This window comes from Tiliqua scincoides, chromosome 8, assembly GCF_035046505.1.
Source record: "Tiliqua scincoides isolate rTilSci1 chromosome 8, rTilSci1.hap2, whole genome shotgun sequence".
Lineage (NCBI taxonomy): Eukaryota > Metazoa > Chordata > Lepidosauria > Squamata > Scincidae > Tiliqua > Tiliqua scincoides.
The window spans coordinates 28,462,804-28,489,254 of NC_089828.1; the positions used below are offsets into that span (position 1 = coordinate 28,462,804).

Here is a 26,451-nt window from a genome sequence, read left to right on the forward strand (position 1 = left end):
CAGGCATCTCCCAAAGGGGGGGGGGTCGTCGGTGGGGCTTTGGAGAGCGGGGCTGGAACGCGGCTAGCGGAGAGCGCTTCGCCTACCAGCTCGTCTTTTCCCTCCGGCAGCCGGGCACGAGGAGGAGGAGGAGGAGGAGGAGGAGGCGGCGGCGCAGAGCACCCTTGCCGCCTCCTGCTCGCCTGCGCCCGGGCGCGCGCGCCCTAGTTCACTGCTGCCCTCCTTCTCCCTCCTCCCTCCCGCAGACAGCAGCAGGGCGGGCGCTGCGACTGAGGCTGCGCGCACGGAGGAAGGCAGGCAGCCCAGCCAGCCGAGTCGGCGGCCGCTGCTGCTGCAGGCGGAGCAGGCAGGCGAGCCAGGTGCTGCGCCGCGGTCCCCTTCCCTCCTCCGCGCCCGGGCCGCGATGCGCCTCCCCGGCTCTCCAGCGTAGCGGCAGCAGCAGCGGGAGACTCCTCCTCCTGCCCGGGGATGCGCTCCTCTCTCCCGCAGCCGGGCCAGGCGGCTCCCGCGGCGGCGGCTGGGAAGGCCTAGCCGAGCTCCGCGTCCTTTCCAGCCGCACGCCTTGCCTGCGCCCGCACGCCCTTCCTGCAGCCGCCTCCTCCTCCTCCTTCGCCAGCTAAACCCGACCCGGCAGTGATGGCAGACGAGCCGCCGCCGCCGCCGCCGCCCGAGCCCCCCAACGGCGGTGGTCCAGCCGCGGAGGCTCCCCCTTCGCTGCCGGCGCTGGTGCCAGGGCTGCAGGGGGCGGAAGCCAGCGCGCTGCAGCACAAGATCAAGAGCTCCATCTGGTAAGACGGGGGCGATGGGGGAGGCCAAAAGGGGCGGGGGGCTGTGCCCCTATCTACACTTTGCTGTGCCCCTATCCACACTTTACTGTAATTGACTACAATGGCAGTTACTTCTGAGTAGACATGCCTAGGCTTGGTCTCTAAGGCTGCAATCCTATCCACTCTTTCTTGGGAGTAAACCCTATTGACTATAACGGGACTTACTTCCGAGTAGACATGCCTAGGCTTGGGCTCTTACTCATGCATGCGCTGCATGTGCACAGCCGCCTCCTGCTGCATATTTATCGGGTGCTCGCCGTGGTGGGTTGGGGTGGTGGTGGTGCTGCATTTGTGCACGCGCCCCCACCCTATTTCCCATTGATCTCCGTGGGGCTTCTTCCTCCCCACCCTCCTTTTGACACATGGGGGGTGGTGGTGGTGGTGGTGGTGGTTGTTTTCTTTTTGGAAACGTTTGCACCACCAGCAACACCACCTCTCTTGTGGTTGTTGATGTTGTGTTCTGGCTGGAAACCTGCAGTGCTATTTAAAAAAGGAGGAAGGTTGCAAGTTCCAGCACGCGACAGTGTGTGTGTGTGTGTCTGTCTGTCTTTCTGTCTGCAGGGTGGGGGAGGGGGAATGGAAAATGTGTTTACTTGGCTCTGCAGAGAGAGAGAGACTGACACGCGCGCGCGTGCGCGCACTCTCACGCGGAGGAGCGGAGCAGGCGGTGCAGCATAGTGTGTGTGTGTCAATGCAATGCATGCAGGAAGGAGAGCCCGTGGAGCATGCAACGCAAAGCTTCCCACACCCATCAGAACGGGGCTGCTTCTGAGACCATAGGGAGGGAATGGGGGTTGCATCAGCCCCACTTGTCTCCTGCGTGCAAAAGCAGGTCGCTTGGCAAGTGGGCATTGGGGCTGGGCAGGAGCACAGAGGCAAGAAATAGCAGAAGCCACAGAGGAGGGTGCTTGCTGCTCTGGAGGAAGGCTCATCTGCCTCTGCCGCATGTTTACATGCATGCCCTGGCATTGCTGCTGCTGCTTTTGCTGCAGACACCCAGAATGGTGTGACTTGCTCTCTTGTTTACAGCAGCTTCATCGCCTTCCCATGGAGGGTGTCATTTTTTGGGGGGGTTATGATTGGCCTCCTTTTTGGAATCGAAAGCAGGCAGACCTGCTCCTTTCAGTAGTGCTACAGAAGGTGTTCATTAAAAGAAAAAAAAGAAGACTGCAATACATGACCTGTGCTCCCCCACTAGATAGTGTGGCTTGCAGCAGCCTGCTATGAAAGAAATTGGGCACATGAAATGGAGGCACCTGATTTTTTTTATGATGGCATTTGAAGCATCTTGATCCCCTGTGCTGCAAGACTTGGAGGGTGGGGGCATAAAAGCATAATGCATGACTTGTCAAAGAAATGGCCTTTTATTATTTTTATTTTTAAATAAAATACTGCAAAGGCCTGCCCACCTTCCAATATGTGCATGCTACTCTTTTGAAACCTTTAGTAGAATACATCTGATTTCATCTTTTCAGGTTGACCGTTTTTATAGTATGTGTGTTTGGTATTGCTCCAAGTGATAAAGGACAGATTGAGAGCTGCACAATGAAAAATATGTAGGGTAGGAGACAATCTCTGAAAACAATAAGATGCACTGGAGATTGTGCTGTACCTTGTAGGAAAGAATTCCATTTCGAGTGGTAAGTATTCTGAGCAGGCTGTAGGAGATGCTCTCTATAAAGTTGTCATTAAAAAAAATAGCTTGGAAAATGTTGTTCTGTTTGCTGTCTCCATCGTCTGCACACTGCCTTTGTTTTGTTTACAGAATGCCATGAGTTAGAGGATTTCTTCGTTAACATTCTCTCCATTAGTGCCCTGGTTGTATGTTAAGGCTTCTCAAGCATTTGACTTAAAATTATTTTTTTAGTCACTGGTTTGGAAATACTCCTTTCATTTTCCTTAAGAAATCAGCTTCTTAAATAGTATGTTTACATCCTTGGTATTCAGATGAGGTGTAATATCCAAGTTGAAAGACAAAATGGCTACTAACTCAAGCCTCTCCCTTTTTGTATGCACTCACATGTATAGGCTTAAGTCAGACACAAAGCCAGAGGGTTCTTTTTCACTCAAACTCAAGCCTTTTTTTTTTTTTTTTAAGACGGTCGAATATATTGTTGATGATGAATTCACTCAAGCACAGCTTCTGCATAACCCCTGTCTTTTCCTTGGGGCTTGCTGAAGAGTTCATGGGCAAGCATGACCAGTGGCTGTGCTTACTGGGTTATGCTTTTACTGGGTATGTTATTGATGGGCCATTGCAAAATACATGAAGCTATCCATGGGTTTCATGAAGGTGACATAAATCGTGGAGAATTCTTTTTTCCCCCCCGTAAAGGTGATCCTAAGCGCTCTCACTTGTAAGGGTGCCCCCTAATTTCAAGAGAGGTTACTTTTTTAGTGTTTAGGTGTCTAACTCAGCATTTTCCAAATAGTGGATGGTGACTCACTGGTGGGGTGAGACCTGATTTTGGTGGGTCACAGGCCCACCACAACTAGGGAGCCACCACCCATTATGAACTGGAACCATTGCTATGTATCGCCCTGGACTGACTTGTAGCTTCCTGGTTGCAGTGGGCACACTGCAGATCAAAAATCAGGTCACAACCCATAGTTTGGAAATGTAATGCATCATGGCATGTGACATGGCCAATGAGGCAGTCCATGTTCCACCGTGACCTACACGTGACTTCTGGTTTACACCCCATAATGTCTGGTGGCCCAGCAGCTTGCATGGGCCCACAAACCCCTGTAGATAACTAGGTGGGTTATGGGGGGGGGCAAAGCTTGGGAACTGCAGATCTAGTTGTTTTGGGCACATGCTTCATAATAATAAGTATTCATTTCCATCAGCCACTTTGTACTCCAGGGCACCCATCCTGAAAATGCAAAGCAAAAAGAGAGCCCACCTTGAACTCCATGGGAGGAAGTTCTGAGTAAACATGCTCAGTAACTTGACCAACAGGATGAATACTCAAGCATTAAATTAAATTTAAATTCCAGTTCTCCTCTGCTTCAAATAGCTAAAGATAGTGTGTAGGAGGTTAACCCATCTGATTCTGGCCCTGCGAGAAAGGCTAGGCTGTGAGAGTGAGGGATTCGTCTGAGATGTGAACTAGGTTTGAGTGGAAGAATTTGAATGTAAATCTTCTTGATTCAAGGCCAGTGCAGTAGCCATTTTACACCATTTATTTCCCAGTGCACACCTGTGTGTAGGGTAGTGATTCAGATTCATATAGTCTTTTGGTGCTTTAAAGGGTAGCAAATTTTATTGTAGTATAAGCTTTTGTGCTGTGATCAGTTTTAGTTTTTGGGGTGGCACAAGACACTTATTGTGTTTGCTCCTGCAGACTGATATGGCTGTCCCTCTGAGAAGTTAAAATAATGTAATGTATTACACGATTAATCAGATCCTTATTAGTGAGAATAGAACCAAGAAGTGGAATTTTACTGTAGATGCAGTTTATATCCCTTTTAACTGTGTTTCTCTTGTGGAACACACCCTTTCGGTATCAATGAGCCATTCCTCATGTTGCATAGGAGATCATGTCTGTGAAACAATCTAAAAAACGTACAAGGTATCTTTAAATTTGTACAGTGCTCCCACATGGCAGTGCCCTTGCGCATGTTCTGCTCAGGGACCCTTTTTGTTTTGCTCTGACAATGGCTGGCTGTGGAAAAGGCATGTGCTGCTTCTACTGTGCACTGTGTGGCTAGTAAACAGTCTTCAGCTGAATGGGCTTATCTCTCTATTTACTGGTACTCATATGGTCAGCCAGGGTTGTTGCAAAGTGTTGCAATTTATATTAAGCATTGGTATGATTTTCTAATGCCATTCCTATCTAATGCTCTGAACCTTTGGGTTAGGGTGGGTAAAAATCCAGTAAATAAATGAGAAGGTCCATGTATGGTAGGTGGCATGTGGTTCATGGTGTCTGTTCAGTAGTAAGGCTTAAAGTGACATCTCGTCTTTCTGAGTTGCTATGCTGGACAAAAGCATTGAAAGACTGTTAACTCCCTAATCTTTAGGGAGGATTTAATTGATTGAGCAGTGTCCCAGAAGGGAATTGGGAAGAAGCATATGTCTTTTAAAGGTGTTTAAAACCGTAAGTATATGTTTGCTTGCAGGATGAATTGTAATTAGAACTGTCATTTGTTTAAAAAAACTCCAATTGATTGATCATCTGCTTTTAATAGATTAAACTGAAATAAATGTACATATATAAGTGCCTCTCATGTTCATTACTGAATGAACTAAAGCTCCCACTCAGATACTTTTTTTGCTTTTGCAACCATGCATCAGTGCCAAAATGTCATCTTCCATTGTGTCCTAAACTTGTAGCCCCAATAACTAATATTTGACCTTACCAATTAATTGATATACCTCTTCTAATTAATCCACTTGGGCTATAGTTGATTTTCCAATAGAACCTTAATCTCTCATTTGCGTTCTGTAAAAGTGTACAACAATAATATAAATTGTTATTATATGCTATATTATATATATTATATTATATTATATATTATATTATATATATAAATATAATTATATATATATATATATATATATATATATATATATATATATATATAATTATAAATATATTATATTATATATTATATATATTATATATATGTGCTGCTAAAATTGAAGAGTTGGAAGTCATAAACCAATTTGAACTTGTTCTTTTTTTTTGTAAGAACAACTGTTATGAATGTCAGCCCTCAGCACCACAGTGAATATATTTTTGCTTCTGGTTAGTTAATTTTGGGTGCAAAACCTAACCAACTTCCCAGCACTGACATAACTGTGCCAATGTGGCATGTGTTGCATCCTGTATTGGGGAGGCAGTCAAGATGGCTTCCTCAAGGCAAGGGCTTGCTTATTCCCTTAAATTGGGACTGCATTGTGGTAAGATCAGTGCTGGAAAGTTGGTTAGGATTGTACCCTTTGTTGATTAAAATAAGTTTAATAACACTGAAGTAACTTAGCAATTGCTAAGGTTGTCTTTAAAAACCAAGTAGGGTCTAGTTGCATTTGTTAGAAGTTGATAGGAACACCGTATGCATAAAGGATTTTTGAAAATACTACACTGGTTTCCAGAGACAGCCCTGTGTAGACCACATTCTAGGTGTTACTAGGCATGACTGGCAGTGGTGAGGTCTCTGTTCTCTAGGATAGACTGCAGCTGGCAATGGTAAAGGGTTGTCGTGGTATGTCTTTCACAGTTCACAAATATTGCAACTATACAAAAATGGGTAAAAGATACAAAGATAACCAGGATGGGATGATGCAAAAATGAGATTGATCAGCGCCCCTCCCCCAAATATTCAGAGGTCCAGTTGGGTTTTTTTAACTCACACACTTGAGTAGCACCAAAAAAGCCCTAGATTTTTATAGCTTTTGGTGATGTAAGCAATTATTGGTTAAAGAATATTTATATGCTATTTTTCAACAAATGTTCACAGAGTGGTTTTTGTGTCAAAAAATGAAGGGAAAAAGAGATCCTGTAGTAGAAGGACTTGCCATCTTAAAAAACAAGCATAAGTGATAAGGGAGATAGACACCACAAAGCAGCCACTAGAAAAGATGCTCTGCTAGGATGAATAGTTGCTTCTCCTCTGCAAAATATAAAGAGAATTGCCTCGTAAAATTATTAGGAGCATTTACAGAAATGTATCTGTTCTAAGATGTGCACTGTAAATGAGTGCAGGTCAACTGTGTATTGCAGAAACATCATATTGGTGCTAAGTAAATATACCCAACCCTACGTATGCTTACTGCAGTCGATCACAGAGTTAAGCTTCCATAAATCGGTTAACTTCAGCATGTTGAAGTACACTTACTCTGTGTCTGGATTGTGACCACTTGTTGTTAAGATTATTTACATATATAGCTTTTCAACAAAACAGTAATTCACCAGGTGGTTTGTGTAGCACATCTGTTCAAGTAAGTCCCACAGTTTCAGCCGAACTATCTTCCAAGAAAAGATATTTAGGATGGCAACTTGTGGACTAGTTCACGTGTTACAGTAATAGATTCCTACTCTTGGGAGCACAGAAGTGATCTCTTTGTGTGAGCAATTTGGGACTTTCAGGTTCTGAGAGCTGAAATCTTGTATGAAATTAGGTCAACTTTTTTTGTTTACATGTATATATGGGGCTAGGAGCATACCCAAAAACCTGTATGCACACCGTTTCCCCCCCTTGCCAGGCATTGTCTGTATCAGTGGTTCTCAAACTGGTGGGTTGTGACCCACCAGTTTGTGTAAAGAGTTCACTGTCCCTTTAAGGGGAGGGGGGTGAGGACAACGATGTGATCCCCAAGATTGTGTTGCTAATGGGGTGGAAGGGGGTTGGCTGCAGGAGGTGCGGGAAGCCCTGCACTGCCGTCTGCAGGGCTCCCTGATGCTTAGAATGTTGAAAAAAGCAATCACAAAGAACTTCTTCTTTACGTTTGCAACTAGGAAGTGCTTTGCACCTGATTTTTCAATGTTCTAAACATCGGGGAACCCTGCGGAGGGCTGTGCGGGACTCCCTGCACCTCCTGCAATGTCCTGCAGCTACCTGTAAGTAAAAGCACCCCCTTCCACTCCCGTTAGCTATGTGATCTTGGGGATCATGTCACCTCACTCCCTTCCCCTGCATAGACTTACCCTGGTAGTAAAATTCCCAGGAAGTTTGAGAACCACTGGTCTATATCATACAATGCTGATCAGAAGGCCCCAAATTATTGGAGACCTCCTGGATAAGTAGTGCAGGGTAGAGAGGCACTTAAGGTTGCAAATTGCCCCAGCCTTTCTGTGTTTTTTGGGATTTAATTTGTGCTTGTTTTTATTTTAGATTCATTAAAGTTTAGTGGTTCCTAAACTTTTTCGACTGGTGGCTTCCCATTAGGGCTGCAATCCTATATATTGTATACAGTGTCAGGTTTTTTGTGAGAACTCTGCAGCTCCCCTGATTGGATTCCCTGGGGACCCATGGTTCACAGTTTGGGAATCACTGCCTTAAAGCTTTTATGGTAATCACTTTTGTATCCAGACACATAAAAACTCAAAAGGGAGACCTTTGTTTTGCTCAACTGTGTGTGAATGTGGGGTTTCAGTTAATTTTAGGAAGAGAGAGTATTTTGTTTGTGTATGTGGAGGGGAAGTCGTTGGCCCAGAGATTGTGGACAGACATCTATGATGTTCCTGACCTTTGAGATTCTATCTGCAATTTCATTAAAGTTGCAAAAGCGCATGCCACTGATTCACACAGGCAGCACCGCAGGGAAAGAAGAGGGCTAGGGGGGGGTCAGTTTCACATTCTCAGTTTTCCAGACCCAAGAAGCATGCTGTCACTCCAGGGGGCTGGAGACAAGGGTGTGGTTCAAAACAAGGTTAACTTCCAGAGGAGGCTGGCTGGGATCCACACATGGTAAGAATGAACCAGAAGGTGGAGTTCCAGGATAGGCAGAGGAAGATCAGAAGGACTGTAAGCAGAAATACAGTAAAACAGCTAGGGCAGTGGTTCCTAAACTTATTAGAGGCCCTGCTTTGCTGCCTGATTTGTAAATGCCTAAGGGTGTGGCTGTAATGGTGATTGGGCAGCATACTCCCCCAATAGCAGCTTGTTTAACCCTTGATGCACATAGCTAGAGGTGTTTGAAAATGGTGTTATTTATTTTACTCGAAAGTAAGCCCATTGGGTTCAGTAAGACTTAGATTGTAAATCTATCTTACTCACCAGAAGCAAACACCTCTACACATAGCCTAATCTGCCCTGTCAGTTACGTGACCCAACAACAATTGAGTCAGGACCCACTGGTGGGTTCCACACCCATAATTTGGGAACTGCTGAGCTAGAGGTTAATCTGAGGCAGCTGCAGTAGAGGTCACAACCCACTGGTGAGTCCAGAAGCAGATGTGAGGTCAAAGTCAGGCAGGGATTGTGTTTCAAGGAAGCAGTTGGGAAAAGGGAGCCAGTTGTGTAAGCTAAATCCTCTCCCTAGCAGACTGCTAAGACTGAAGAGTTGCGTCTGAGGCCAGGGATGGTGGACAGGGATTGACCCTTGGGGTCAGCTAGCTAGCTGAATGCTCAGGTCGGCTCCCTTGAAGCCAGAGCTCAGTTTTGCAGTAGAAACACAGTACCTGTGGAGTACAAAGTGCTTCCTGGGTGCTTTGTTTGGGAACGACTTGCTTTCCTAGCAGATTGAAAAGTGTTGAAGATTTGAGAGCATAATCCATTGGCATCATTTCTGGTGGGAGGCCCTTTGAAAATGGGAGCTGCATGACATAGGAGGAGCTTATGGCTAGTGCTGGGACCTGTGTCTGGCCAGCAGCCCAGAAAGGGGAAGGGAGGTGGGATTGAGCCAGGGTTTCCTCCTTGCCTGCATGCCTCAGTGCTACTGTTCCAGGCCCAGGCAAGCATCATGTTGCTTTGCATAATGCTATCTTTTGTGCTTGGCTCTAAGAACCCTGGTCTGGCCCAGGATTTGCCTTGCCTTCCTCTCTGTGGTAGACTTGGCTGGTTAATTCACAAACTGAGTTGAACTTAATCTCCTTTCTTGCCAGTTTTTTGAGTTTCACTCCCCTGTTGGGATTTCCAAATTCACACCTGGGGAGGGATGGGGAGAGTCCCAGTAGAGGCGTGTCCCGTATCTGCGGGGTTTCTGTTCCAGAACCCTCCTCATTTAAGTGAAACTGCAGATACAGGTGAACGTGGCACCCAACCCTCCAGATCTGAAGGAAGCTCTGCTCCTCCTGCCTCCAGAGCAGGGGTGCTCACACTTTTTTGGCTCGAGAGCTACTTTGAAACCCAGCAAGGCCCGGAGATCTACCAGAGTTTTTTTACAATGTTCGTGCCATCATAACGTATAACATTTATGTGTACAATGTATGTTGGTGTACCTTGCATAACTGCATGAGCCAATATTGCACAACACAACATAATTAACTATAAACATTTTTTGTAATTACTTGAGTTTACTTTGATGACTTGCACTGAAGTGAATCAGCCAAGGATGCATAGTTCGGACAGTAGCTGCTGACAGCTTATGAACTACTCTTGTTGAAAAGTAGTATATAAGGCAGTTTACATAGTGAAATAAATCAATAAAGATAAAAAAATCGGGCATTGGCAGTTTCCCTGGTTCAGGGCTAAGCAATACATAGTGCCTCCAGTGAATTCTTTTGCTTCATAGTAGTATATTTGCTGGCATTTCAACATAATAGCATTTGCCATAACAGAATTAGATGTGTTGGGGTCAACCTTATGCATGTCTACTCAGAAGTAAGTCCCATTAGAGTCAGTGGGACTTACTCCAGTGTAAATGTGGATAGAATTGCAACCTCAGAACCCAACCCTATGATGTTACTCAGCAGTAAATCCCATTATAGTCAGTGGGGCTTACTCCTGTGTAAATGTGGACAGAATTGCAACCTCAGAGCCCAACCCTATGGTGTCTACTCAGAAGTAAGTCCCATGCTAGTCAATGGGGACTACTCTCCGGTAAGTGTGGATAGGAGCTTTAGAGCCCAATCTTTTGCATGTCCCCTCAGAAGCAAGCTCCATGCTAGTCAATGGGGCTTACTCCCGGGTAAGTGTGGAGAGGATTGCAGCTTGTGTACCCAAGCCTAAGCCTGTCTCCTCAGAAATAAGTCCCATGCTAGTCAATGGGGCTTACTCCTGGGTAAGTGAGGAGAGGACCGCAGCCTTGGGCGCCTGCATCTCTCAATTGCTGCTGAACTTCCCCAGCCAGAGGCTGCCACCACCCTGCATCAGCGGCACTTCTGAGTGGCCCCAAGCAACTCCTCCAGACAGTCCCGGGCTGCTCCCGAGCCCTTCTGGAGACACTCCTCAGGTTCTCCAAGGCACAACCGAAGTTCTGCTCCGAGCCTTCCCTCGGCGACTCCCTCCTAACGGAGCACCATAGCCTTCCTCCCGCCCCCGCCGCCGGGAGCCCCGGCACCTCCACCACAACTGCTGCCCCCATTGCCTCCAGCCCCACTCTCCACTCGCTGTCCCCTCCCGGCCCCCGTACCTCACCTAAGAGGGGAGGGTCCGCGCCCAGTGGCCGCTCTCAGCTGCTGGGAGGGGGGCTCAATGGCTCCGCAACGGCGGCCCCATCAGCGGCGTCTCCACCTGAGGAGGGACCAAGCCCCCCTCCCCGAGCCACTTCCGGTCCCTCTGCTAGGAGACAGGCGTGGGGAGAAGAGCGTCGAGTGATAGAAGAAAGCGCCCAGGCACTATAGAGGCAAAATGAGTTGATCGCGGAGCCCTTAGTCTAGTCTAGACTAGACTAAGGACTCCGCAATTGACTCATTGCCTCGCGATCGACCAGTCGATCGTGATCGACGTGTTGAGCACCCCTGCTCCAGAGGGTCATCTGAGTGGACTTTGCCAGGCTCAGACTGAGCCTTAGAACAAAAAGAAAGTTGCTTTTGGCTTTTTCCGTTAAAAAAGCTCCCCGGGGCTTCCCCGGGCCTCCCAATGACTTATCAGGCATTTTAAAAGTACAGGGAGCCTTATAATGCATTAAGATAAAATTATGGTTATTAATAGGCATTAAACGTACTAGGGCTCCCCTTGCCTCTGGAGTGGGTGCAAGCCAGAGGCGTGCACGGGGCGGGCCCCGTGGATCTGATACACAGATAAGTGAATCTGCAGGTATGGGATCTGTGGATACGGGGGGGGGGGCGTACGTGAGAGGTAAGTATTTCCATAGATCAGTGGTTCTTAAACTGTGGCTCATGACCTAATTTTTGGTGATATGTGTAACTGGCAGGGCAGATTAGGTTATGTTTATCAAAGCTTAAACAAGCTGCTATGGGGGAGGGAGTACTGCTGCCCAATCACAATTATAGCCACATCCCTTGGCATTCATAAATCTGGCAGCAGTCTCGAAGGCCTCAAAAACTTTGAAAACTACTGCCATAGATAATACTGTAGTCATAGAACAGTTTTCTGGGGTCAACTTATCTGGTGTGGCCGGCAGCCCACCCAACCTTTCTGAGAGGGATGGACTCTCACCAGTGGGCAATGCTACTTGTTTCGAGGCATTGCTGGTGCTCACGGGCCTACTGCAGGGCCTTCTGGGTCACTCAAAGTCTGCTGCCAGCAGGAAGACTGGAGGTACTGGGTGAGGTGCTGGAAGAAAGAAGTAGAAGCCCCTTACAGCCCACCTTAAGACCCCTGGCAGGGAGCTGGGTCAAAGAACGCAACCTGGGAGGGTTGCTCAAAGGGGTGGGGTGGGGGCAGTAGAGAGAGCCTAGTGGGGACTCCTGTTGGATTCAATGGTGGGCAGGAAGGAATGGAACCCATAGGGGATTCCACCATTTTTAAAGTTCTCTAGCAGGCCAATGAGGAGACTAATACTGTGCACAACTCCAAGCCTCTAGTGACCCTTGTAGAAGAACCGCACTCAGGAAGGAGGCAAGTGAGTGGCACAACCCCTTGCCCAGGGGTAGCTGACCCCAAGACCAAGAAGGCCAGGGGGCCCACGGCAAGTGCCCCCTCCCACAGATCCAGACAACAATGATGGAACAAGCTTCACTCAGTGGAACATTTTCTTTTATCTCTTTTTATTAAACATATTCAGGGCTTTAACAAAACATCCAGCATATAGATGAGTTACTAACACATGGAAATCTTGCTGTACCCTTCTTCCAGCCTATATCCCACCTCAGTAGCATGACCTAAGAGCCTCCTTTCAGTTTGTTTCAGACTTGAAAACATTAGAGAAGCAAGGGCCATATATAACAAAAAGTTTTTCCCCACTTTTTGTAGACCATATATTGACTTCTATGATTCACTCCCCAAGGCATAGGAGGTCTTTCAGGTTTGGACCTTGGCTACTGTGAACTCTTGGCTCTTTATTGAAGGGTCCTCTAACTTTCAGGGCTATTCTGTATGATTACCACCTTTTTCTCCAGGCTGGTCGCCTGTGGCACAGAGGAACAGAAACTCCTGTTTTTTTCATCTCCTTGCTGGGAAAATCTTCTAATTTCTGTGTGTCAAGTCAGGTGCTGTTAAAGGCACAGGGAATAGACTTGGAGAGGTAAGAACCTCACTTGCTTGGTCATGGTAGTGTTGATATAGAAGCCCATGGCTAGCTTACTGCTTATCATGCAAGAAATTTGCAGCTCGTTCTCCTCCCAGGAATGGGAAAAGCTGGTCCTTTTCTATTAGCTAAAGTTCTGAAAGGGGAAGGAGTCGAACACAAAGCAGTAGCACAAATGGTTGATCCCTAAACTCTCCTTTTGTTCCTCTTTCTGTAGCTCCCTGCCTCCACCAGCCATGATTTCCTTGAGTCTCTTCACCATCCTCTCTCACCTTCAGCTGTCCTCCCTGGCTTTCATACAGCATTCTTCACTGCCCAGCACTTTTGTTCTTTGTGCCATTGCACCCATGGGATCTGTGCTTGGGCAGAGCAACCTCAGACTTCTGCAGCTTTAACCAGGAAACTGGCACTTGCTCTAGGAGGGTGGACTTAGAACATAAGAAGAGTCCTGCTGGATCAAGCCAAAGGCCCATCTAGTCCAATTTCCTGTCTCTCACACTGGCCCACCAAATGCTTCAGGGAGCACACAAGACAACATGACACAATCTTTGTCTTGGTGCTTTCCCCTGCATCTGGCATTCTGAGGCTTCCTTGCTCCTTGGGCCGCATGAGCTTTTCTACACATAACTTTTCTTCCTGTTCTTTTCTCAGTTGTTTGGCCTCCCTCAGGCCATTCTGCTCATTCTGAGAGTGGTTTACATTGCCATTGAGGATCAAAGTATAAGTGTATAAAATATTCTGCCTTTGGAGTTCCATGCCACAGTCCTTAGATGTCTGTTTTAATTGCTGTCTAGTTCCAGAAGAACTCCGGTTTGCAGTGTAAGAGTTAACATTATCTTACCCTTCCCCTGGGAAGTTTGAGGTGATACACATAATCCCTCCCCCATTTTATCCTTATCAACCTGTGCAATAGTCTAGACTGAAAGAGTGACTAATTGAAGATTACCTGTTGAACTTTGACTGGAGGGGGGGCAACTTGAAGCAAGGTAGATTCAGTTCTGGCTCAGCACTCTCACTGCTACACCACACTAGCTTTCATAAGTAATAATTTTAAAAATCCATCCATATGCAAAATTACAGTGCAAATTGCTTGGTGAACTCTTTTGTTTAAAAGCTGTGTATAAACATTTTTAATGATAAAAGGTGGTTAAATTAAAAGGTGGATAGTTTAATACTGGAAGATTCTCTCTCTTCCCTAAGTGGTGATAAAAAAAAAAACAATTTGGCAACATTTTGTAGAAGTCTTTATACTCAGCCTCTCACATCCCTAAAGAAAATTCTGAAAATATTGGGGTAGTCACCAAGTTAGCCCTGTGTTGAAGAGATCACAAACAGAGTTTCATGGTGGGGGGGGGGGCATTCCATCAAGTAATTGGAACGTAGGCCTTTATGGTGAGTCTTAACCATGGCTCTGAAGTGAACTGGGAGCCAATGTGGCTAGAAGTGGGTAGATAGACTCTTGTGTCTCTGTATTTAGTAAACAGTCAAGTTGCAGTCAAGGTTTGTTAATGCTGGAAAAAACTTGAGACTTTGTGAATGTTAACAAAGTTGTTTGTGAGGCTCTTAATTCTGAGGCCCCTTTGCATTTTTTCTCTCACTTGAGGATGGGGTGCGGGGTGGCAGCATAGAATTTCTTACATGGTAGCATTTTCATTATAGATTCTTGCAGAAAGATGTTTTGGAGACCTTTCACATGACCAGACTCCTGAAACTAGAAGTCATTGGTACAGTTACAGACATTCCCCCAAATCTGAGACATGAGTGCTTGGTGCCACAATAAAGGAAGATAGATAATGGGCACAGGAGGGGTGGAGAGTCATGGATAAACGAACCTGCAGATATGGGAACTGCGGATACGGGGGGGGCGGATACAGATACTCTCAACAGCAAGCCTTTTTTTTTTTTTTTTTTAAGGAAGGCTTAGGGGTTGGGCTGGAATTTGTTGTTTCTGGGACCCTAGCTGCTATATCCAGAAGAGGGGAGAGTGTATGTTCAAAGAACCTGAAATGCCACGTCCATCCAGGTATATTTTTCCCATTGCTTAGGCCAGAGGTTCTCAAACTCTCAGGGAGACTTTGAGCTATAGTAAGTATGCGTGGGGGCGGGAGGAAGGCAGTGACACAATCCGTTGGATTGCACCTCTTTGGAGGGCACAGGGGCTTGCTGCCACTTATCAGAGCCTTTACCAGCCTCCACAGGGTTTCCCATGCTGCAGAGACCCTCACAATCGTGGTTGTGACCACTTGCGGTTTTGCATTCGCAAAACCTGAAGTGATTGTGATCACGGTTTTTCCTGACTCTGCAGCCTGGTGAGGCCTGTGAAGGCTGGCGCGGGGGCTCCCCAAACCCCCAGGAAGTTGCTGCAGGCTCTGGTAAGTGGCAGCAAGCCCCTGAGCCCCTCCAAAATGCTAGATCGCATCATCCCCTTTCCCCCCTCCCTGCCCCTTAAGGGAACAGAGGCCAGGGCTCTTTGGCTGGGACGTTACGATGCTGTATATTATATTAAATACTGTATATTATATTATATGCCCCAGTTTGAGAACTACTGGCTTAGGCTTTTGTGTGCTACATTTTATCTTCTGTCTATACGTAACCCAACATAAGTCTCAATAAAGACTTATTAGGTTGTTCTCCTTCCAAAGGAATTTCATGCTAGAAGTGAGGGCAATGGCCAAGCATCTTCTGGGAATGTAGAAGAGTAAGACCCAGCGATACATTAGCACTGGGTCTTAACCCTGTTTGCAAAGCTCTTTTTCTGTAATTCCTCATGATGATATTGGTTTCCTGGAAAATTCGGAATTTGAGCACTTTCCAAAACCTTACACAGGGCATGATTGGATAGTATGTCTTATTTGAGGTATATTTAGTTAACAAAATTATAAGAATACCCTATGATAATTTTTTATGTTCCAGTAGCCAAATATTTGAACAGAAATTTGATTAAGAAAAACTTTTCAATCAAATATGTGTTAAAGGTTCAAATTAAAAGCTTTTGCAATTGAGACCTCTACAGTTTTCTCCCTTCCCTCAGTGTCTTCACTTATGATGGTACAACAGATTGAAGTAGTCATAATGCCTCACTGAAAAAACAGCAAAGTAACTAAAAGCACATAAAAACTAACATCTTCTGCAAACACTCCCAACTTCCTCAGCTTAGAAAAAGAAATGACTTGGCTCTGTGTGTTTACTGAAAGGGAAACAAAAATTAATCAATGTTGGTTTTGCTTTCACATACCATCTGAGATAAATGTAGCTTTGGTTTTGATTTGATGAGATGAATTCATAACTTGATATTTGATTTGGATTGTGTATTTGTGGTTTTATTATTCTCCTGTTAGCAAATCAGTAAAACTCATGTTCATGCACTTCTTAGGAATCACCTGAAAAACATTTCATTACAACTTTGAAATTACCAAGCTTGCCTAATACTATATTGTATTGGCAGTGACATTAATTCATTGTTAATGAATTTTGCGAAACAATGAATCTTTTAGAGGTAGAAAAATAAAGCACTTCTGTCCTACATCTGAGAGTATACAAATTGTTTATTTAAGTTTATATCATGCCTTAGGCAACTTGCAACAATTTTTAAGGCAATAAAAAGCAACTAAAATAAAATGAAGCAACTACAGTATAACAAAGGGAGCATAGAAACAGACCATCAAAACAAATAAAGCAAATTGACAACTGATTAAGTGCTTAAATCCTTGAAGCTAAAGAAAATAAGTAGGTGGAGAAGGAGCCAGCTTGATCTCCGGTGGTAGGAAGTTCTAGAGCTGGTGCTATCATAGAGAAGGCCCTCTCTTGAGCTGCTACCAACAAAGCTTCCATTGCTGATGGCACCCAGGTTTGGGCCTTCTAATAAGGAACCATTTAATAATCGGGGCAATAATTTTGTCCTGCGCCATTTACGATTTTAAAGGAAAAGACCAGCACCTAGAATTGTAGATTTACATGGACTGGTAGCCAGTGAAAGTGGTTTAAGAGTGGTACAATCAGAGCACCTGGTGCTGATCAAATCTTGTGCAGTCATGTTCTGCACTATTGGAAGTTTTCGGATTGCCTTTGAGCACAACAGGACACAGTTGGTGCAAAGGTGCTGTGTGCTGCCTCCACTGTCTGGCATTCAGGAGCAAAATTCAGTCTAGAGCACTCCTAAACTATGGACCTAATCCTTCAAGGGGATCACAGCCCCATCTAGAACAGTTTAACAATCCTGTACCCATGTCCCAGGACTCATGATAAATAACTTCTTTATCTAATCTGGATTTAATTTTGGGGAGTTTGCCATCATCCAACTTGTCACTGACTTCAGCCAGTGGTTCAGGTCTTCCACAGATCATGTGGCATCTGTTGTGTGCAGAATTTGGGATTCAAATGATCTTAAATTTTCATTTAAAGAAGAAAAAATCTCTTACACAATCTAGGCTTGTTAGCTCTTTCAGGCATGTGTTGTAGAGCTCCAAGGGACCAGTAGATCAAGTAGCCCAACCCCTATAAGTAAAATATCTTGATAGAGCTGGCTAAATAAGGAGGCAAGAGAATGGATTTTGTGCGCTGTTGAGGGCGCTAGAATGAGAAGCAGCCATAATACTCGTGAAGCACAATTTAGTAGGAGGTTGACTTCAACACATCTTATTGAGATGGAGGGCTGCGTAAGAATGTGGTGATATGCTTGTGTGTCTCTCATTGATTTCAGTAAAGCTGTGACTAAAGAAGCTGCTGGTGGATTTTGCCCGGCTTTTAATGTTTTGGGTGGGTGCAGGATACTGTTTGGAATATTCTGCTTTGGGCACCAGAATGTCCTAGGCCTGCCCTCCTCATCCCTATTGTGTGCCTGTCTGGCTGCCATCCTTCATCACATTAAAAATGGCACTTTCTGGTGTTTGATATTCAGGTTTCCAATGTGTCTGGATAATGTTGGATGGATGGATCCTATTTTTAACAAACTGTCTGGTAGATCTACACATTTCTTCAGATGTCCACTGACATCAATGGACCTGTGCCTGGTGGTTGGACAAATTTCTGTGTTATCTGAAGTTAACTGTTGATCCTAAAGATGCAGCTGAGTGCTTTTAATTTCCCCACCACCTCTGAGTGAGGATTTTAACACCAGTATTGCAACATTCATTCTATAGCTTGCAGGACAGAAGAGAGCTTTGGCATATGGAATACAGGTACCCGTCATGTTATTCACTGGGGTTCTGTTCTGGAATCCCCAGTGAATAAAAAAAATCCATGGATACCAATTCATTGGAAAATAGTTTTAAAGACCCAGGTTTTGTTGGTCCTCTGTTGTTGCCCCTGAATGCTTTGGTATATAGACCAGCGATTTTCAACCTTTTTCATTTCAGGGACATGGACAAGATCCTAAAATTGTCAAGGCATGCCATCTCTTTTTAACCATTGATGAGGCACACCATGCTGCTGGTAGGGGGCTCATATCCCCCAATTACCCTACTAATAAATGGCCCTCCCCAAACTCCTACAGCACACCTGCAGACCATCCTCAGCACACCAGTGTGCCATGGCACAGTGGTTGAAAATCGCTAGTATAGATACTACAGGTGCAGCCTATTTATCCACGGATTTTTTATCTGCAGATTTGTCTCAATGAGAATGGGGTGGGGGGTACTGAAAGTCACACACACCTTTGCCTCCTTTGCCCTGAGCTGTCATCTTGCTTTAAAAAAACCGGGAGTGTTTGCCGAGCCTTGGAGAGACAGGTGAGGGTGAGCAGAGAGCCGGACTACAAGTCCCAGAATGCTCTGGGGCAGAGGAGTTTCCATGATGGCTGCGACCAGGGAGGGCTGCAGGAGCGGCAGCAGCGAAGAGAAAGAGGAGAAGCTGCAGTGCTGTCGGGAGGCTGCCTGGGACACAGAGGACTCCCAAGCAAGCTCAGGATCCCACCTGTGAAAGGGGAAGGGGGGAGGGGAGGGGATTGAGAACAGCTGCCTTAGTTTCCTTCCATCCGGAAGTGTCAGACTGCAGGCTGTATTTGCGTAACTCTATGGGATTTAGCACAACGTATTTTTTGTTAATCACACTGAGTCACGGAACGGAACTAACGTGGATAAATAGGCTGTACCTGTATACCACATTCAGCCACTAGATGGGGTGAATAATGGAATACGATGGAATGAAATTCATCTAGTGGCTGAATGTGATATAGCATCTATACTGATACATTCTGGGGTGACAACAGAGGACCAAGAAACCCAGAAATGGGTCTTTCAAGCTATCTTTAACCCCAAGAAGCTTGCAACCTGTGCTGTTTAACAGCGCAAAGGTAGGGAATTGAATTTTGGTGCTTTTTCCCCTTGTTACAAGGCATTTAAAGTTGGTCCCCGGTTTCAGCAGTGAGTCAAATCAGTGGATGCCAAATCAGTGGATACTGAGGTCCCACCTGTACTCATATTCACACTTGGTATATGTGTGTCCAATCCTGGTCCCATATTGTAGTTCACATTTTGAAAAACATTGTTTAAAATGTTTGCTAGGATGTTTTTACAGGAGGAGAGGTCATTTTGGTTAGAGACGTAACGTGTAGAAGCCATTAGAAAAAAATGTTTGGAAGCAATTAAAATACAGGGGCCCCCATATCCACGTATCCAGTATCCACTGTTTCACTTACCTGCGGATTGGGTCCGTGGTCCCCTCATGAGTGACCCCCACACATGTCCTCTCTAGAGACAAGGGAAGCTGAGGGTCTTCTGAGCCCAGCAGAAGCTGCATGCGTCTGCCCGCTGCCTCTGCCAGGCTCAGAATGACATTTACAGGCTGAAAAAGCTACTTAGGCTGAAAACCAGAAGTGATACTGTTATGCCTTTAAAAGGCACTAGGAAGGGACTAGAAGAGGGGACTATCCGCAGTTTCACTTAACCATGGGGGGTTCTGGAACGGAAACCTTGTGGGTGTGTGGGCACGCCTGTATATACATACACAAACTCTTACAAAGTTATGTAAAATTGAGCTGGGACAAACTAAGAGGTTGTTAAATTTCTGAAATAGAAATGTGTATTTAGTTTTTTTCAAATACTATACTAGAAGCTAGTGTTAGGATGCAGTAGCTTGCAGGTCTATCTGTAAAGCTACATTGTATGCACACTTGGAAGTAAACCCCTTTGAAAAAGGTGAGATTTACTTCTGAGTAAATACCCCTAGGATTAGGGTGCATGCTATCCAAGCATATATATGTTGCCAGTTCACAAAAAAAATAAGTATAGTAAAGGCCATGGTCTGGCTCAGTTGGTAGAGCTGCTGCCTTGTATGCCTGAAGATCTGAGGCTGCCAGTTCGAAACAACCGGAAGTACCCGAGAACTGACCACACACTGATATACTGATGAGCTTCCCTGAATGGCCATCGGTTTCCCCACTGGAAATTTATAAACTCATAACTTCCTTAAAATCAGCCAAAGCCCCCGGCCCAGATTTTATCATCAATGAAATTCTTCTTACTAATCCTGGTTGGTGGGCTGCTCCCTTGGCTTCTCTTTTTACCACGATTAATTCTACAGGTCTATTCCCAGATATCTGGCGTTGTTCATTTCTTCTTCCAATTTTTAAGAAAGGTGACCCCGCTTCTCCGTCAAATTATCGTCCTATAAGTCTTATATCTTGTATAGAGAAGCTTTATGCCAAATTCCTTCTTCAAAAGCTGTCATCCTGGGCCCGTTTGAAAAACCTTCCAGGAGTTGAACAATCAGGTTTTCGCCAGGGTGTTTCTACTCTGGATCATGCCTTTGCACTTTCTTTTTTAGCCCAGAAATATTCCATACATCATAAATCAAATCTATATGTAGCCTTTATCGACCTACAAGGTGCTTTTGACTCGATAAATAGAGCCCTTTTATGGAAAAAGTTATCCAACTGGGGCATTGACCAGAGGCTTCTGTTTTTGTTACAGCAACTTCATTCCCATAATAAATGTCAAATCCGTCTTCCTTTTACCAATATTCTTTCTTCTAGTTTTCCTATCAATAAAGGAGTGAGGCAAGGTTGCATCCTTGCCCCTCTTCTTTTTAATTTATTCATAGCCGATCTTCCTGCCAGCTTAACCACCACCTCTCATTCCTTTCCTGTAATAAATAAAAAGCCAATTCCGATTCTTCTTTATGCCGATGATACAGTACTTCTCTCACTCACAAAATCCGGTCTTCGTGAGCTCATTTCCAAATTTCAAGTTTATTGTCATTTAAATGACCTTGCAATTAATGTCAACAAAACTAAAATTATGGTTTTTTCCCGCTCCTGGACTCCTTCTATATGGTCAATCAACTCCCAATCTTACATTCAAGTTAAATCTTTTAAATATCTAGGTTTACATTTTCACTATAATTTATCATGGATTCAACATAAAAAGTCAGTTATTTCTTCAACAACTACCCACCTTTTGGCTATAACAAATTTTTATTTTAATGCAGGAAATCAATACATCCCAGCAGCGATTCAAATTTTTAAAGCAAAAATTATTTCTCATTTATTATATGGTATCCCGATATGGATACAGGCAGTTTCTAAGGATTTGGATCATATTGCTTCTTCCTTTTTTAGAAAGATATTAGGTATTCCTAATCTTATACGGTTGTCCACTATTCTGTTAGAACTTGGTTTACACCTTCCCTCCACTTATGCCTGGCTTTTTACCTTTAAGTTTTGGTTAAGGATTCATTTATCTCCTTCCCCTGACTCTTTAATTACAGAATTAATGAGTGACACGTATATCTTTATTTGGTTTAAAATAGTGGAAACTAAACTCCACTCTATCAACCTATCAGTAGAATTACTTGCTGATTTAAACTTATCTCAAGCTTATAAAATTATCAAAGACCACCTTTTTCTAGCTGAATTCAATACTTTAAAAAATTCTCTTAATTTGACCTGTTCCCCCCTTTCCCTAGGTCTTTTTCCGCAACATGTTGTTGCTACTTCAAACTATTTTTTTCACCTCACTAATCCTAGACTGAAGAGAGCCTTCATGCTCGCTAGACTCAACATATTTCCCTCAGCTGTTCATTATGGTCGTTTCATGCGAGTTCCTCGCGAGAAACGATTATGTTTATTCTGTGGGGAGACCCCGGATACTCTTTTACACATTTTGCTTTTTTGTCCCTCTCATGATTCTCATCGTAGGATTTATCTAGAATCCTGGATTTCTAATTTTCCCCCTCAGGTATCACCCCTTCCCCAGTTGTTGGAAGACTCTATTGCTCCCTTGACGTATTCAGTGGCTAGTTTCCTGGCCTATATATTACAAAAAACGCCGGACTTTAGTTCTATAAAATCTTCTTTAAAATTTTTGTAGTCACCTTTTTCCATCTAACACCTGTTTTATTGAAAGGATAAGGTTGTCCCTTCTGGCTCCTTTTCCTTCTAGATCCTATTTCTTTTTTCTCTATTTAGTTTTCCTGAACTAGTCTAGTGGATAACGGTTGTATTGTTCCACTTTGTTGTCAGTTGTTTGCTGTAATATTTATAATGCCAATAAAGGTTAACTAACTAACTAACTAACTACTGATGAGCTGACCCTTGGTGGCAGAGAGGAGTTGCCGTCAAGTGGAGCGTGGGAGGCGAAGGGCCAGAGAGAGGCCAGATCAGGAAGGAATCCAGATGGAAGGAGGAGTTCTATGAAAGACTAGAACTATTCAATTGTAAAAATCCCTATGGGGGTTTAGAACAGCCTGCCTATGTAAACCGTCTTGGATTAAAGTCTGAGGAGAAATCTGACGACCAAAGAAAGGCGGTACATAAATACCTGTATAAATAAATAAGTAAACAAACAACAAGGAAGGTTTCATTGTTTGAGAATAGAAATAGTACATATTGAGGACTGTCATTGAAATTGAACCAATTCTTGCTGCTTGAGAAGGAACTCAGAAAATGAATGGTGTTTTAGTAGATTAAAAGCTAGTGGTAAATTTGCAAGCTAGTAAGCTTTAATGCCAGTGCGCAGTTCATAGTGTATAGTATTGTCCTCATCAGTGGTAATTGTCTTCTTAGCAGAATGTCTATAATTTCCGCAACTCCAGATTTTAAGCCATTGCAGGGATCTTCAAATTCACAGCCTTCTAAAAGCTGTAGATATGCAAGAGTTGTACTTCTGAACTCCTGTCAGTGTTTGCTTGTTGCTTGCTTCTGTGTGTGCATTTCCAAATATGAGCCTGTTGGCTTCACTGAAGACAGAAGGTGGGAAGTGTGTGTAAGTTGCTGGAATGTTTTGTTCTGTGCACCACCACATTTTGCTAGTCCTGTTGGACCAGTAAAATACAGATTTTTATCTATTCAGTATTTGTTGTAAAACAGACTAAGTAAAGCTGCTAGTGAATCGGACAAGCTGCAGTGTGGAGTGAGAGCAGCAAAGTCAATAGAGCAGGTTACTCCATGTGGCCTTTTGCCTGGGGTCACTTGTAAGGCTGTGGACTTGTCCCAGTTTGAACTCAGACATGGCATGCTGAGTTCAAGAATTGCACAACAGCAACCTGTGTCTTGAGGATCACTAGCATCTTGTGCCAGTGACTCTTTTTGTGTCATCTTGAAGTTGGCAAAAAGTGTGCACAATGTGACTGTTAACCACTAACAAGTCTTACTGATCAAAAGTGGTTGTTGGATTTCAGGAATCTTTGTTTTGTTCAATTGTTGACTTCTGTTAACATGCACAAAAATGAAAAACCTCTCACCTGCAGATACGTTCCACTTTCTTTCTTAAACCTTCCCCCCCAAACGTCAGGCTCCAGTAATCCATATATATTTTCTGGTTGCTGTGGTCGATTAGGCTTTTGCAAAAATTTTTCACGTTAATGAAACATTGAGTTGGGAAGATGGTTGAGATGTGAACGTAGCTGCTGTTCTTGGGCCAGATGGTGTTACTGCACCAAAAGTGACTCATCAGGTACGCACAATGCCATCCTTTGCATGTTTACTAAGAAGTAAATCCTAGTATGTTTAGTGGGACATGCATTCTAGTAATTCTCTTGGGCAGTGGTTCTCACATTTTTAGCATTGGGGCCCACTTTTTAGAATGAAAATCTGTCAGAACCCACTGGAAGTGATATCATGACTAGAAGTGACATCATCAAGCAGGAAAATTTTTAACAATCCTAGGCTGCCACGAAATGCCGCCCTGCTGCCCGGGTCAGTGCTCCAATGGTGCGTCCTCCAAGTGCTGAAGCCCAGCACTGACCAGTGCTGGCCTCTCCGCTGGTGCAGTGGACTTATTGCTGGTGGCAACCTACCTTACAGCACTTGCACAATGGCAGTTGTTGGGGCAGTGCCCTGCCCCCAGAGCTGTTCCAGCATAGGATCGGGCCTGAAGAGTATCCAGCGTTGTTGGTGAGTTGGAATTTGAACCCAAGTCTCCTTGATCTGAGACAGATGCCCATTACATTACAAACCAGTTTTCACTTAAAAAACACTGAATAAATTACTTACGAAGTAAAAAAGGACAATATACAGTTTGCTTGTGATATTGTAAGGTAGAAATTGGGCACTCTCTTCTTGTAGACCAAGGGTCTCCAAACCCCAGCCTGGGGGCCAGATGTGGCCTGCGGCAAGCCTCTATTTGGCCCGCGGCCAACCTCTTGTCCCCTGAAAGCCTCTGGCCACTTGGCCAGATGTGACTGGAACTATGCTCTGGTTGCGTCTGGAGGGTGTTCAAGGGCCAGAGAGGTTGAATGAATGAGCCCATTCATTCATTTACTCATTCATCTAAGTTCCATCTCTAATTATTTAAATAAATTTTATATTTAAATTTTTTTTTTCTGACACTCAACATTGTGCCAGATATTTGATGCGGCCCTCTGGCCAAAAGTTTGGAGACCCCTGTTGTGGACCATTGGCTGCTTGTGCTACTGACAGGTTTTCGTTCTATTTTGTTTAATGTGCTTTTACCTGGGAGTGTTGAGAGAGTTAAGATGATCAGATAATTAAGGGCCAGCTGCACCCCAAGTGCCTGTCTTCACCAGCCATCCTGAACTGCTCCCCTTTACCTTTCCCAGCATTCTGCACCCTTCCCTTTTCGTCTCCTTGACTCACCCATCAACATTCCATAACTGTCGGTGACTAACCCAGCCTCCAGGTATAGGCATTGGCACCGGTTTGTTGTAGCTAGAAGGTGGCATGGTTACTGACCAACTGGCAGGTGGCGTGTGTGTACACTAGATGCATAGAGTAAATTTATGCTTGGGAGGGAGGTGGGTTTTTTCTTCCTCTCATCATAATGCAGCTCAAAGTTCATCTGCATGCAGTGTGCAATTTATGAGATTTAGGGCACAATTCTTACCAGGTCTACTCAGAAGTAAGCCCTGTTTTGTTCAGTGGGGCTTACTCTCAGGAAAGTGTGAGGATTGCAGCCTTACTATCTCTAAATGTTGTGATGGTCACTAACAACATATTTAAAGGGGGGTTTAGATAAATTTGTGGACAAGTAGCCCATTACTGACATTTGGAACTTCAGAGGCAGTCTGTCTCGGACTGCCAGTTGCTTTGGAGAAGAAGACTGTTGCCTTTGTGCCCTCCTTGTGGGCTTTACAGAGGCATCTGTTACCAGTAGTGGAAAAGAGCATGCTGGACTAGATGGATCTGATCTAGTCAGCAGGGCTGTTCTTAGGTTCTCTCACACCATTTTGCAAGGTAAACTTGTTGATATTCTGCAACCAAACTGTATTCCTGTGAGCAAGAAAAACCTGTGCGCTTCCATAGCCCCCTTTCTTTCTCACTGAAATTTGGTTTAAGTCAAACACTGGATAAAGTTGGTAAAATCTTTTGAAATTATTGCCATATAATTTGTAACTACAAAGGGAGACTTGGGAGCCTGTTAATTATCATTATCATCACTGGTTTTCCTGGACTCACAGCTCCTCCTGGATGTCCAGGTGTTGGCTGTGGCCAGGAGTGCCTTTGCTCAGCTTCAGCTGGTGTGCCAGCTGCGGCCGTACCTGTCTCGGGTGGATCTGGCCACAGTGGTCCATGCCATGGTGACATCAAGATTAGATTATTGTAACGCGCTGTATGTGGGACTGCCCCTGAAGACGGTCTGGAAGCTACAGTGAGTACAGAATGTGGTGGCCTGTGTAGTTGCTGGATGTCGGCGGTTTTATTCTGTCACGCCGCAGCTCCAGTGGCTGCACTGGCTGCCAAATTGTTTCCAGGCTGAATTCAGGGTGCTGGTTTTGACCCTTAAAGCCAGTGCTATTCAAACTGGGGGTTGCGACACCCCAGCCTGAGGGCCCTGGTCTCTGCCCCCTTAAGGGGCGGGGGCAACCTAGAGGTGGGGGGAAGGCAGCGGCGTGATCCCCAGGATTGCGCCGCTAAGGGTGCTGCAGGGGCTTGGGTGCACTTACCCAAGCCTCCTGCAGCCTCCCTGGGGTGCGGGGTGCCCGGCACGACTTCTGTCAGGGCTCCTTGCAGCAGGGAAAGTGGATGCGGAGCGATCGTGCTCCACTAGCAGGGGCGGGGCGGGATTGCTCCGCATCCACTTTCCCTGCTGCGGGGAGCCCTGCCAGAAGTCGCGCCGGGCTCCCCGCACCCCAGGGAGGCTGCAGGAGGCTTGGGTAAGTGCACCCAAGCCTCTGCAGCCCCCTGAGCAG

The 26,451-nt window shown here is 45.0% G+C and overlaps 1 protein-coding gene across 1 annotated transcript in view; it reads left to right on the plus strand.

The window, feature by feature from the left end:
• Positions 1-297: 297 nt before the first annotated feature.
• The window catches only part of RFX7 (regulatory factor X7), a 73,181-nt gene continuing 47,027 nt past the window's right edge, over positions 298-26,451 (plus strand). The window contains exon 1 of the mRNA XM_066636201.1: positions 298-788. Coding sequence (XP_066492298.1) covers positions 637-788 — 152 coding nt within the window. The 5' untranslated portion in view covers positions 298-636. The remainder of the gene's footprint in view (positions 789-26,451) is intronic.